At 39.9% G+C, this 14026-nt stretch overlaps 1 protein-coding gene across 1 annotated transcript in view; it reads left to right on the top strand.

Moving 5' to 3' along the window:
* The first annotated feature begins 484 nt into the window (after positions 1 to 484).
* KMT2C (lysine methyltransferase 2C) overlaps positions 485 to 14026 on the top strand; it is a 175654-nt gene continuing 162112 nt past the window's right edge. Inside the window, exons 1-5 of the mRNA XM_040464523.1 lie at positions 485 to 534; positions 1370 to 1618; positions 7941 to 8141; positions 11406 to 11554; positions 12572 to 12681. Coding sequence (XP_040320457.1) covers positions 485 to 534; positions 1370 to 1618; positions 7941 to 8141; positions 11406 to 11554; positions 12572 to 12681 — 759 coding nt within the window. The remainder of the gene's footprint in view (positions 535 to 1369; positions 1619 to 7940; positions 8142 to 11405; positions 11555 to 12571; positions 12682 to 14026) is intronic.

Genomic DNA, 14026 nt, shown 5'->3' with positions numbered 1-14026 from the left:
AGTCTTTATGCCTCTGAAGCCTGGAGTAACCGTTACACCTCCCGCTTAGAAAAGGGGAAGGAACATTTCCCTGAGGAGGAGGCTGTCCTCAGTGCCAGATGAGTTTCCACAGAGTTTGAAGGGTTGTGCGTAGCCCCTGGACTGTTAGTTCCGTTGCTGGCGGTGGCGGTGGAGGGAACAGCACTGCGGTGGGAGGCTGTCCGCTAGAGAAGGTGCAGTCCCTCCAAAGTCCCATTTCGTGAATTTTACTGGGAAGAGAAAGCAGAGACGGAGAAGAGAAGCTTGAAGGACTGTAAGTGCGTTTTGTTTGTTTCTTTCGTTTGGAGTCGTGGTGGGGAAAGGTTTCAGTAAATTTCGAGTTAGAAAAGAAGGACCGACTGGAGCGTGGAGTTGCGTCTGGAGCGCCGGTGGAAGGGCAGTACCTGTGAATGTCCAGTGATGCGGTCTAAGAGAGGGGGTGGGTCACTTTTATTCAGAGAGAAGCATGATACTAGAGGCCGTGGTGTTTGGTCGGTTGCCTCCTGATATGATAGAGTATGTGTGAGGTGTCTGGGGTTGGAGTCTTGAGGATAAATGAAAAAGGCAATGGAGTCCAGATGTGCTCTGGATTTCAATTATTTACTTTAATTTTTTTTTAACATTTTCATTTATTTTTGAGAGAGAGAGGGAGAGAAAGAAAGAGTGCAAGTGGAGGAAGGGCAGAGAAGGGAGACACAGAATCCAAAGCAGTTTCTGGGCTCTGAGCTGTCCGCACAGAGCCTGATGCGGGGCTCGCACCCACAGACCATGGGATCATGACCTGCGCCGAAGTTGGAAGTTGGATGCTTGACCGACTGAGCCACCCAGGCACTGTTTAAGCATTTACTTTTAGAATCTCTGATAATTAAGACTGTAATGATTTTTTTAATTAATGATTTTATTTGTAAAGAACCATTTTTTAAAATTTATTTTGAGAGAGAGAGAGAGAGCGCATGCGCACACTTGCATGCACACGAGGGAGGGGCAGAGAGAGGAAAAGAGAGAATCCTAAGCAGACCCCATACTGTCAGCACAGAGCCCTATAGGGGGCTTGATCTTGTGAGATCATGACCTGAGCTGAAATCAAGAGTCACATGCTTAACCGACTGAGCCACCGGGCACCCCCAACCTTTTAAGTGAGTTACATTGAAATGGCATTTGTTCTATAGATGAACCACTATAATCCTAAAAATAAGGTTAACAGTTTTTACTAGATGACACTTGGCTGAGTCAGTTGGCACAAAGAACAGTGTGCCATGTTTTACGTTGTTTTGATGATCATTTTGCAGTCGAGCGTAAATCTAAGCCATGCCATCAATTACTTACAGAAACTTTCCCTGTGTTAATGAAGTATTGCTGTTGCTCTTTCATTCTTCTTTTGCAGTGTACGCTTTATAGATGAATTCGTCAAAGATTGTTTCGGTGCACGAGTGACTTTTTATATTCTCTTGTTTACAGCAGAAATCAAAGAACAATCTGCAGAAGAGGATGCTGAAGCGGAAGTGGACATCAGCAAACGGCCAGTCCCAGTCCTCGAGCGCTCGGTGTCTGAGGACTCTGCGAGCTCCCTGGTCTCTGTTGGTGTAGAAGTCAAAATCAGGTCAGAGAAGGAAAGCAGCTGGCGTGGGCATTAGTGACAGGCGGGGAGTTGGCTAGAGAGAGAATTCAGAGTACAAGCTTGGTATGTAAATACGGATGGAATTTTTTTTTTTAGTACTTTTAGGTTTGTGACTGATGTCTCTGTGTGTGATTGGGGTAAAGCACGTCTGTGGGCTTAGGTGATCGTACAACAGAGCAGTAGACGGTCACGTGGCCCTCATCTCCTCTGAGCAGGACACAGTATCCCCAGCTCGCTCTTCCTAGCTGAAGAAATAACGCCGAGCTTCTAGCGTAACGATTGATCTTTTTGATAGTTACCTGTAAACGTAAGTTTATACTCTCGTTCCTTCTCTTCATTCTTTCAGACCTGTCTGTGTACAATTCAGCTTTGATTCTTGGAGTTTTTTAGACCTCATGTGAAAGACGTGAATAAAAGCATGAAAGCATTTACCAGTTGACCACTGCCATCTTCTTGAGATGTTTTCACTCTTGCTTTGGGCACCCATGCCTCCTCACGTTTTGCTGGCTTCTGCGGACACTCCGTACCTCTATAGTTGGGGTCCTCGGCCTGTGAACTGCCATCTGTACTCATTGGCTGGGAATGGTCATTACCAGTGTGATGTCCAAGTCCTGTCTGCGTGCCAACGAACCCTTCTGTTTCCACGCTTATATTTCCAGGGCTCCCCTTTCTCTGAGGCGCAGGCTTTCCTCTCCGTCGTTTGCTTGGCATCTCCACTTGGAAGTAGAGTAGACACCTCACCCATACGTGGCTTGTTCCCCATTTTGGGGGAGGCTTGACATTTTTCACAGTAAAAGTGTAGGCTGAAAAACAAAGCAAACAGTCCCCGTGACACTTTACACATTAATCCTGCTTTGTTTTTTCTTAGTAGCACTTGTTATTTCTCAACAGTTCATTTGATTGTGTGATTATCATATGAGCTCTCTGAAGGCAGTACTTTTTCTGTTGGATTGATAATTTTTTCCCATTGATCGTGTATTATATTTTGTTTTTAATTTTTTTTTTTTTTTAGATTTTTATTTATTTTTGAGAGACCGAGACAGAGCACATGTGGGGGAGGGGCAGAGAGAGGGAGACACAGAATCGGAAGCAGGCTCCAGGCTCTGAGCTGTCAGCACAGAGCCCGATGCGGGGCTCGAACCCACAAGCTTTGAGACCATGACCTGAGCCGACGTCGGCCGCTTAACCGACTGAGCCACCCAGGCGCCCCTATATTTTGTTTTTAAGATCGTTTTCCTTAAGATTCAGACCTCATATCTCTTTGCTGTACTGAATATATTTTTGAAAGAATTCAAACTAAGCATTCCAGTTGGTTTCTTAGTCTTAATAGTATAAATGCTTTGTCATATTTTTATACCTCTTTGCATCTTTCATCTAGCATTCTCTTGCTTTAGTTAACAATTTTTTTTAACATTTATTTATTTTTGAGAGACAGAGCCCAAGTGGGGGAGGGGCAGAGAGAGAGAGGGAGACAGAGAAGCAGGCTCCAGGCTCTAAGCTGTCAGCATAGAGCCTGATGTGGGGCTCAGAAGCACGAACCATGAGATCATGACTTGAGCCCACAGTCCGACACTTAACTGACTGAGTCACCCAGGTGCCCCTAGTTATTTTAGCCATACGCTTCCTATTTGTGTTTCCTTTGTCTTGGGCCCCCAACTTCCCCCCCCCCCCCCCAGTTTTAAAAATTGAGGTTTAATTTATATACAATGAAATTCACCCATTTAGTGGGTTTTGACGGTTGTGCACCGGGGCATGACCACTACCACAACAAAATCCAGAACAGTCCATCTCACTGAAAAGTCCCTGATTCCTGTTTGGCTGTGGCAGCCGCTCACCTGCTTTAGGTCCTGGTAGTTTTGTGCCTTTGCAATAACATAGAAATGGACTTGTAGGGTATGTATTCTTTTGATTCTGGCCTTTTTAACTTCTTTTCCTAGCCTTTTTACTCACCTGTGCCATTGTATATATCACCTGTACATTTATATATGTAGCTGTTTCCTTTTTATCGCTGAGCAGGATTCTGTCTTCCGGAGGCACCCACCACAGTACGGCCACTTCCTGTTAGGGAGTATTTGGGTCCAGTTTTTGGCAATTGTGAATACAGTTGGCATAAATATTCACTCTTAGGTTTTGGTGTGAACGTAGGATTTTCATTTCACTTCTGTAAATACGTGGGAGAGGAGAAAGGTAAGTTTGTTTAAAGAGAATTTCACAGTGTGTTCCAGTGTGTGGCTCTACTGTTTTGTATCCTCACGAGTGATGAGTGAGAGTTGCGGTGAGAGCATGGATTGGCAGAACTTTTCTGTTCTGTTTCCGCTTTACTCTTCGGCAGACCCCACGCGCTCTGGTCTCCGGGTTGTGTGTTCTCGGGGATCCCGCCATCATGCCGGGCCGGGGAGGCCCGTTGTGGTCCTCGTCCAGAACACAGCCCTGCTCCTCCTCCAGGGCCAGGCCTCCTTTCCCTGCCTTCTCTTCCTCCATGACCAGCTGGTCTTCCCTGCAGGTGCCTTCTTGCCGTCCCGCCCTCACCAGCCCACCAGGGAAAATGAGCGAGAAAGATCCGGGTGGGTCTTTGTGCCTTCCCCATATTGCTGCTGTTCTGCTTCCCGGGCTTCGGGCCGTGACTGGCACATTCTCCAGACTCGTCGCCACGGCCCCAAGCATTGTGTGCGAGCGCCCAGAGAGGGGGGGCAGAGAGTCGCTTCGAGTGGGTTGCAGCTTACCTGTGTCTCTGGGTCACAGGTGTTCTGTGTTCTCACACTGTCTCACACTTGGACATCAGCAGTTTGTTAAAAGGTTTCAACTGAGTTCTTCCTAGGCTGCTTGTCTGACATGAAATGGCCTCTTCTCTAGATTAAGCGAATGCTTGTGTCCCACCTCTCTTCGGAAGTGCCTTTCATTCAGTTGGAGGTGAATTGGTTGCCCGGTGACTTCTGTGATCTGATGTGTTTACGAAGAGTGAATTTTTAGATTGCCTGGTGAGATGATTCTTTGACTGTGGGAGCAGTGCTTTCTGCAGCTTTCTACACCCAAAGCAGAAGCCAGAAATGTCCTTTTTCACACCTTTAGAGTTAATAAATTACTCTGAGAGGTTTAGATGACTGCCTTACTTCTTCCATCTCTTGGCACCTAATTCTTTAGTGATTTGGGTACTTCTTTAAAGTTGGTTTATTTATTTTTTCTTTTTTTTTTAATGTTTATTTTTGAGAGACAGAGAGACAGAGTGCAAGTGGGGGAGGTGCAGAGAGAGAGGGGGAGACAGAATCCGAAAAGCAGGCTCCAGGCTCTGAGCTGCCAGCAGAGAGCCCGACAGAGGGCTTGAACTCAAGAACTGTGAGCTCGTGACCTGAGCCAAAGTCGGATGCTTAACCCACTGAGCCACCCAAGTCCCCCCATAATGTTTTTTTAAAGCTAAGAAATACTAATTTTCTTTATTCTTTTTTTTTAAGTTTATTTATTTATTTAGAGAGAGAGAGAGAGAGACAGTGCAAGCGGGGGAGGGGCAGATGAAATGGGGAATCCGGGGGGGGGTGGGGAGAGAATCCCAAGCAGGCTCCATGCTGCTAGCTGTGGTATTTGACGTGGGGCTTGAACCCATGAACCGTGAGATCATGAACTGAGCTGAAACCAAGAGTCGATCACTTAACTGACTGAGCCACCCAGGTGCCCCTATTCTGGTATTTTTAAAAAGTTTTTATTTAAATTCTAGGGGCGCCTGGGTGGTTCAGTCGGCTAAGCGTCTGATGTAGGCTCACGTCATGATCTTGTGGTCTGTGGGTTCGAGCCCCCCCTGCCCCCCTCCCCAGTCAGGCTCTTTGCTGACAGCTCGGAGCCTAGATCCTGCTTTGAATTCTGTGTCTCCCTCTCTCTCTGACCCTCCCCTGCTTGTGCGCGCGCGCTCTCTCTCTCTCTCTCTCTCTCTCTCAAATAAATAAAAATAAAAAAAATTAAATTCCAGGTAATGTACAGTGTAATATTAGTTTCAGGTGTACAGTATAGTGATTCAACATTTCCACACACCACCTGGTGCTCATCGAGACAAGTACATCCTTAATCCCCTTCACCTATTTATCACCCCCCCGCCCCCATAACTCTCAGTCTGTTCTCTAGAGTTAAGAGTATGTTTTCTGGTTTGTCCCCCCCTTCTATGTTCATCTGTTTTGTTTCTTAAATTCCACATACCTCATATGTGGAATTTAAGAAACAACAGATGAGCAAAGGGAAAAGAAAAGGAGAGAGACATGAGCTAAGAAACAGACTTCCTTAACTTGAGAGATTAGACTGAGGGTTATAGGAGGGGAGGAGGTTGGAGGTGGGGAAATAGGTGATGGGTACCAAGGAGGGCAGTTGTTGTGATGAGCACAGGGTGTTGTAGGAAAGTGATGCAACACTAAGTTTTACACCTGAAACCCATATTGCATTGTTTGTTAACTAACTGGAATTTAAATAAAAACTTAAAAAACATAATAATACTGCAGCATAAATGAAAATAAAATAAGGGGGGGATGGATAAAATGAGAAACACAAAATATTGTTAACAGGTTAAGCTGATGGATGGGTTCATGAGCATTTATTAACTGTTGTTCTACTTTAGTGTCTATGTTCAAAATTTTCCATAGTAGAGTCAAAGATGTATATGATCTTAAAAAAAAAAACACACAAGCCCAACAATAAACAAATTCTATATATGAGTGAAATCGCATGGTATTTGTCTTTCTCTGACTGACTTCGCTTAGCATAATACTCTAGCTCCATTTGTGTTATTGCAAATGGCAAGATTTCATTCTTTCTTAGGGCTCAGCAATATTCCATTGTATGTAGATACCGCATCTTCTTTATCCATTCATCTATTGGTGAACACTTGGGTGGCTTCCATGTCTTGGCTATTGTCAATAATGCTGCAATAAACATTGAAGTGCATGTACCCCTTTGACTTAGTGTTTTCGTGTTCTTTGGGTAAGTATCCAGTAGTGTGATTGCTGGATAGTAGGGTACTTCTATTTTTAACTTTTTGAGGAATCCTGACACTGTTTTCCAGAGCGGCTACACCAGTTTGCATTCTTACCAACAGTGTAAGTGGGTTCCCCTTTCAAGGAGCAATTCTTCTAATTCTGTTCTTTCTAAGGTTCCTTATTAATAAGCATCTATTCCGTAAGCGTATATTGTTTTTTGCCTTTTAGCTTTTTAATTTTATTGTAGTTAATAGATAAGTATTGTTTAGAACAAATTTAGGTTTACAGAAAAATTGAGCAGATGGTACAGTGAGTTTCTATTCCCAGCCTCCCCTCCCTCCCTGAGTTTCCCTTATTATTAGCATCGTGCATTACTGTGGCGCATTTGTTACAACTGATAAACTAGTATTGATATGCTATTATTAACTAAACACCACAGTTTACAGTAGGGTTCATTCTTTGTGTTTTACACTTCTAGGAGTTTTGACAAATGCATGATGTCCTGCATGTGCCATTACAGTGTATCATGGGAAATAGTTTTATTGCCCTAAAATCTCCTGTGCTCTGCCTATTTATCCCTTTTCCATTGCTCTTTAACTCTTTCACACACACCCGTCATTACTGACCACCTAAATTTATATTTTTATGTCTCCATGTTTGGTCAAATGTGCTTTGTATGTATGTCATGCACAAAGAATGGTCCATCAAGTGGTTAAATAAAACTTTGTCATCACATATTTTACAGAGCTAGTGTGTAATAGAGTGGCCATTAAACCCTACCTTCTTTCCCAACCTTAGCTTTACTTTCTTTATTCTTTTTAATATTTCGATTTTCTTGAATCAATTAAAAAGAAATTAGTTTTTCTAAGTATAAACTAGAATGTTTTTTTTTAAGTTTATTTATTTAGAGCGCGCACACAAGTGGGAAGAGTTGGAGGGAGAGGGAGAAGGAGAGGGAGGGAAGGAGGGAGGGAGAGAGAGAGAATCCCAAGCAGGCTGCATGCTGTCAGCATGGAGCTTGATGTGGGGTTTGAACCCACAAAGTGTTGTGAGATGACTGACCTGAGCTGAAATAAAGAGTCAGATGCTTAACCAACTGAGCCACCCAGGTGCCCCGAAACTAGAACTTTTTGATTTGGCATGTTTACTACTCTAAAAAGTCATGTTATGAATTACAGGTGTTTAATTGTTTATTAAACTTAATTGTTCTTATGGCATATACATACTGAAAAGCTTAGCATGCACTACAGTCATAATATTTAATTTTGAAGCAGAAGTATCTACAGTCTGTCATTTAGAAAAATAGTTGAATAAAACTACTTTCTCTTTCTCTTTCTTTTCATTTCTACCAGTGAACAGCTCTGCGCTTTTTGTTACTGTGGTGAAAAAAGTTCCTTAGGACAAGGAGACTTAAAACAATTTAGAGTAACGCCTGGGTTTATCTTGCCATGGAAAAGCCAGCCTTTTAACAAGAAGGACATTGATGACAGCAGCAATGGAACCTGTGACAAAATACAAAACTCAGCATCACGAAAACAAAGAGGACAGAGAAAGTAAGCAATTTTGAATACATGGTTGGAATGCAAGGCTATATGTAATTTATTTCCATCTCCGCCAGTGAATACGTAGATGGGATTGTTACTGAGTCATTTCTCATGGTTCTCAACATAAATAGGATGCTTTGTGCCTCATTAGTCCTAACACACACTCTTTTCCTCAAAATTTCTTATTTAAAAAAAAGTTTATCTTCATTAAAGTACTAAAGTCAGTGTGATCATAAAAGTTAACCTTTAGAAGAAGCCTTTAAAGAGCATAACATAAAACTACAGGGAGTTTATGGAATTTATAAATGGGAAGAAGAAAGCAAGTAAAACAGTGAAGTCTTTCTTTCCTTCCTCTGATTAAACTTTTAATTGTATGGATATAATCTAACAGAATGACCAAATCAAGGTGGTTTTCACTACCCATGTTCTTAGTTTGTCACTGAGTTATTTTACGTTTCACAGAACGTGGAGCTGTCCTATAAACCGTTAAAATACAGGGTTAGCTTTCGGAGTAATTGTACGCTCAGAATGCCTTTTCTGAAGTTAGAAGTTAAAAAAGCAGCTCTGTTTTTTTTTTTTTTTTTAATGAAGTAAGAATTTACTAAGATATTTGTGTAACTATACATGTGTGTCTGTATTTATGAACTTTATAGTTATGTAAAGCTTTCTCTAGTATGTTTAATTCTGGAGTTAAAGTTTTTTTAATACATTGCCGAGTTTTGTTTAAAGGCCATCTTAATATGTGGACTTGGCTCTGGTAGTTGAGGGAGTGGAAGTTTCTGTAGTCGATGAGAAAGTGTAAAAATTAATTTAGCTTGGAAGGCTGACCAGCCCTGCCCCTTGAGGGCGATGATGTAATCATCCAAGTGCTTATCTGGCTTTCATCCAAATTTAAGTACTCAGGCATTGTTGTGTTGTACTTATTTGATTGGCTCTTTCTTTTGGACTGCTGCCAATGCCTTGAAGACCTGAAGTAGGAAATGAAACAATAACAAGAAAGAGAGTCTTTTTAAAAAAAATTTAAGGTGGAACAGCTTAAGGAGGTTTAGAAGTACCATGTTCAGCATCTTGTTGTTTGAAAGGCCAGAGCTGGAACCTGTAGAGGAGCTTTCCCTTTCGTAGTCAATCGAGTGCTCACATCCTAATAAAATGTATCAGGAATCTAGCAAAACTTGTAATGTCTGTCAGTAATTAGCAAATTTAATGGACTGGATCAGCTTATATCTTACATCGTCTTGTTCTGCCTTTGAATAATGGTGAGTGTATAAATACTTGCCCTGGGAAATAGAGTTGGGCTTTGTTTACTTACTTATTTTATAAGCTAGGTTGATTTTTAGTGAAAACTTTTATGGGCTAAGATAATTATGTAAAAAAATAGCCTTGGTTTAGTCTTTATATACACTTAGTGTTTACCCAGTTATTAAGTAATGATAATAAGACAGTTAATGGACTTTAGGAATAAAGCACATTTATTAAATTTGGAATTCATTTAGAGGTAGACAGATTTAATTTGGTGATGATTGTAAATAGTTACAAAATACGTTACTGATGAATAGAAACCAGATAAACGGCTTGTTTTTTTGGTTGTTATTTTATTTTTGAAAAGGAGGTTTTAAAAATAGTTTTTCCCTCTTGTGGCACTAAATTGTAAGAATATATAACTGGGGATTCTTTTTCTCTTTCCTTTTGTTGTAGACTTAAAATTTGGGTGGTATTTCAGCCGACTTCTCTTGATGTTCTTGCCTAAGTCGGGCCGCTGGCATCCTTAGGGTAGACAGTAACATCCTACTGCTACTGTCTATGACATACAAACTAGTTGCAAAAACTAAAGGAGAAATTTGATTAAACTGGTTAAGAATTGGTTAGTAATAGACTGTTAAGTCATTTCGTTGGTTTTTATATCCGTTTCCCCTGTCAAATACTTGTGCAAAGAAAATATCTTAGAACAATGTATTAGTCTTTATAAATGAACTGTTGGTCTTTTTTTCCCTCTCCCAATAAAATAACAATGATTAGTAGTAAAGAATTTATTTGTAGGAATGAGTTATATTTATAGGAAAGAGTTTGTTCTCATAATACTGTGGGCATTTATAAAAACGAGAATTTAAAGTTAGCATAGCATGCTAAATTTTTCTTAAAAAGTGAGTCTATGCATTTCTAATGCTGAACATAAAAAATACTGGTTATTTTTATATGGTTTGATATTTAAATGTACTTATTGAAATATGTTAATACTTTTTTTCTTTCAATGATTCCAGGTATAAAAAAGTTTAGTACCCTGGTCATTGTGCTGATTTTCTCTTAATAGGAATCATGATAAATATCCAGCATACAGAAGTGCAGTGAGTTATGATCTATATTCAATAGTGATTTAATCCAGAATTATGATCAGGTTAAATACTATGATATCAGGAGAAGATGAAAGTTTTAGTGCCAGTCATCTGATTTCCCATATTTAATGTTAAAACAAAATAGTCGTCATTGTTTACTTACTGATCTCAGTTAGTATCTGAAGTTTGAGGGCTTTGAAAGTCTGAAATCCCCATGTGTTGTATGCCTTATGTAGTGTTCCTTTTTATCTGTAATTTTCGTTGTTACATTACCTTCTCTATGCCTCGAGCCACTGGTAGCTATTCTGTGTTTGCATTTTACTTCTGACTTGTGAGGTCAAGTCTTAACTTACTAGAGAGTACTTGCAACATCATGCCACAGACCAGCTGTCGAGATTTGTTGAGGGACCGTAAGAAAGCCCCAGCTGACACATTCTGCTCCCATTACCTCCCCCTGCACACTTTGTAGTGGGTTTTCATTTCCCCTGGGAAATAACCTGTCTTTACATAAAATTAACTGCCAGATCTATTGTGGTAGTCCTCATGATAAAGCAGATTAAAACTTCTGATTGAGTTATGTTTTGTAAGCATTTAAGGAAGGCCAAAGGGAATATTTTATGGGCTAAACTCTAGTTCCTGATTAGAATATTAGAGTGTTATTTTAAAAAATATAGAATGGCAAAATAAATTTTTAACTAATTTTTAACACTTCCTTATGGATTTGGAGACTTTAGTTGTTGGCTTACGTGCTGTAATATAGCAACCCAGTTTTATATTACACTATGAATAGTAACAGATGTGTTCTAAAAGTTGTTTTATGACAGTTTATGTCTAATAAATTAAAATTGATATGGCAATATGTTATATTTAAGTTGTTATAAACAAAATAATTATCTACTTGTTACCAATTTCACATCTTTTTTGTTTTATTTTATTTTTCCAGAGAACGATCTCCTCTACAGAATATAGTATCTTGTGTAAGTGTGAGCACGCAGACTGCTTCGGATGACCAGGCTGGTAAATTATGGGATGAACTCAGTCTGGTTGGCCTTCCAGACGCCATTGATATCCAAGCCTTATTTGATCCTACAGGTATGAGCTTGTCTTCAGTGATGATTACCTCTTGTTTCTGTAGACATTTTAATTTTAGTGAATTATCAACTGAATAGTAAATACCTTTCATCCAGAAATGATTATGATCACATTGTAAAAAAATAATGTCATTGTTTAAGTACGCTTGCTTAGGTAAAATAAATTGTCTGATTGTGCGTACCTAAGTAAGTTATTTAGCCTCTGCACAGGGCCAGCAGTGGGCCGGATGCTTTTATAAATCTTTGCATTTATTCTTATGTAGACAGCAGTGCCATGGAAATAGGATAATTGAGGAAAGAGAAAAGTTTAAAAGGATCTGTGAGGAGTTGGGGAACTTGGCCATCTGGGTCTATTTTAATGCAGGGTGAAAGGCAGACAGTAGGTCTTAGCCATGTGGGTGTCTTATTATAACATACTCTTGATATGGTGCTTTTGGGATTTTGAGTTAATTTCAGTTGAACTGCATATTGATTGAAAGTGGTTCAAGTGTTATGTGATAGAGAATTCGAAGACTGAGCTGTTCTTATTGATTGATGTCGGCTCTTGGTGTCGGATGAGGCAGAGTAGAGCTTGTTTGCCATTAATTCTCTTTGTCATAAAGTATTGTGTGATGTTCTTTATATTTTATGTAAAGATACCAAATAAAATATAGTAATATTTAAATAAAATGACTAAAAATTCATTTTTTTGTTGCTGAAGAAATAATGACTCCTGCAGTAATTCTCAAACTTGGGTGCGTCAGAATCGCCTGCAGGGCTCTCGTGAAAACGTAGATTTCTGGGCCGTACTGCAAGAGTCGTTGATTCCGTAGGTCTCAGTTGTGACATGGGAGTTTGCATTTCCAGCACGTTCCCAGATGACACATTGGAGAAGGGCTGACGGCTTTCGTGTTATCACAGATGCAGGGTAGCATTGTGTGTTGACACTTGAGAGTTGACTTGGGGGTCTCCGTCTTCCTGGCGTTACTTTGCTTCATGGTTGTTCTTCATTTGCTTCCATTCGCTTCAACTGCTTCAGGCACCTGCTGGGCCCATCACCGTTGCGTGGAGTGGTCGCTGGGAGTGCGCCAGGTGGAGGAGCCGTCACCGATGAGCGTGGACAAAGCTGTCGTCTCAGGGAGCACAGAGGTAAGTGGAAGCAACAAGTATTGAAGGCACAGCTTTGTGACGTTTACTCCAGGCAGCATAAAGGTTCACTTGCAAGAATTATTTGTTAAACGATTAGTAGGATATAAAAACCCCTAAGATAGGAGTTTTTAATGTTAGATCCAAGAGTAGTTTCTGCAAACAAGTGGAATATATATATCTTTTTTATGCTGTGCAATAAATAGAAATCTTAAAAACAAATATTTCACATTTAAATCAAAAAATTAAAAATTTTAAAAATGAGAATTACTATATTTACATATCCATGTGGTTATTCTTTAAGACAGAACTATTTGATTAAGATTTAAAATGAACAATATCTGACACGTCTTTAGTCCACAATGTGGACCAGTTCTGTTTGATATTGTAAAAATGGATTCAGATATTTCTTTATGGTCAAGTTGGCACTTCAGGTTCATCCCAAAGTAATAGGTTCACACAGTCTGCTGTCTTTTAAAGTTTTCACTGCGATTTTCACCTGTATTTGAAATGAGTGCAGAAATAAAAGTAACATTTACCTTCTATCTATAAAGGACACAAACCCGAGGAAGTGAAAGTACTTTGCTGCCTACAAATCCCCTTTGGTTTTTGACGATTGTGTTTGGGAGAAGTGAAACAGCCCTTCCAAAGGAACGTTAAAAATGGAATTTTTGACCATAGAAATTATATGGGCTTTAGCAGATGGAGTATAGGTAAAACTTTAAAAAGTGTTGTCGACACAGGGACTTAGATTCAAGTAATTATTCAATTAGTATAACATTAGCTTTACTCAGATTATCAAAATGACCTAAATTACATGCATGAGTAATTCTTGCCTCAAGCTTAGTTAAATTAGAGTGCTTGTTTTGGAAATGTGACATTACATTCAAATGCTTATGTCATCAAATTGTGAACAGTATAATGCATAATAGCAAATTCTGCAGTCTGGACATACTTGGATGGCCACATCAGGACTGTGATAGGTCAGTGAGCACTCTTTCTGTCATGAACTACTGCAGAGGTACTTTTGGATTCTTTTGTGAAAGTGAAAGGTATTCTAGGAAAGGTGATGAACAAAGGCTAAGATGAACTTTGTGGTGTTCTATTGGAATCGGAAGAATCAATATAAATGCACAGTTTTTAGTGTTTATACAAATAAAGAAATACAGATGTGTCTATATGTGTGTTAGTATCTATACATATATTTCCTAGCTCTGTTTACTAAGAGGTAGTTGAAAGAAAGCTGGCCTCACACTGTTCTTTTTGGGCCAAAGATATCATCTTTGTGTTTTAAATACTTACTGATAAATATTTAAATGGATTTAGAGATGAAGGTTATGGCCTACCA

This window comes from Herpailurus yagouaroundi, unplaced genomic scaffold (genome assembly GCF_014898765.1).
Source record: "Herpailurus yagouaroundi ecotype Mexico unplaced genomic scaffold, PumYag 483, whole genome shotgun sequence".
NCBI lineage: Eukaryota > Metazoa > Chordata > Mammalia > Carnivora > Felidae > Herpailurus > Herpailurus yagouaroundi.
The sequence above is the reverse complement of the archived record's forward strand: the minus strand, read 5'-3'. Positions and strand labels throughout refer to the sequence as shown.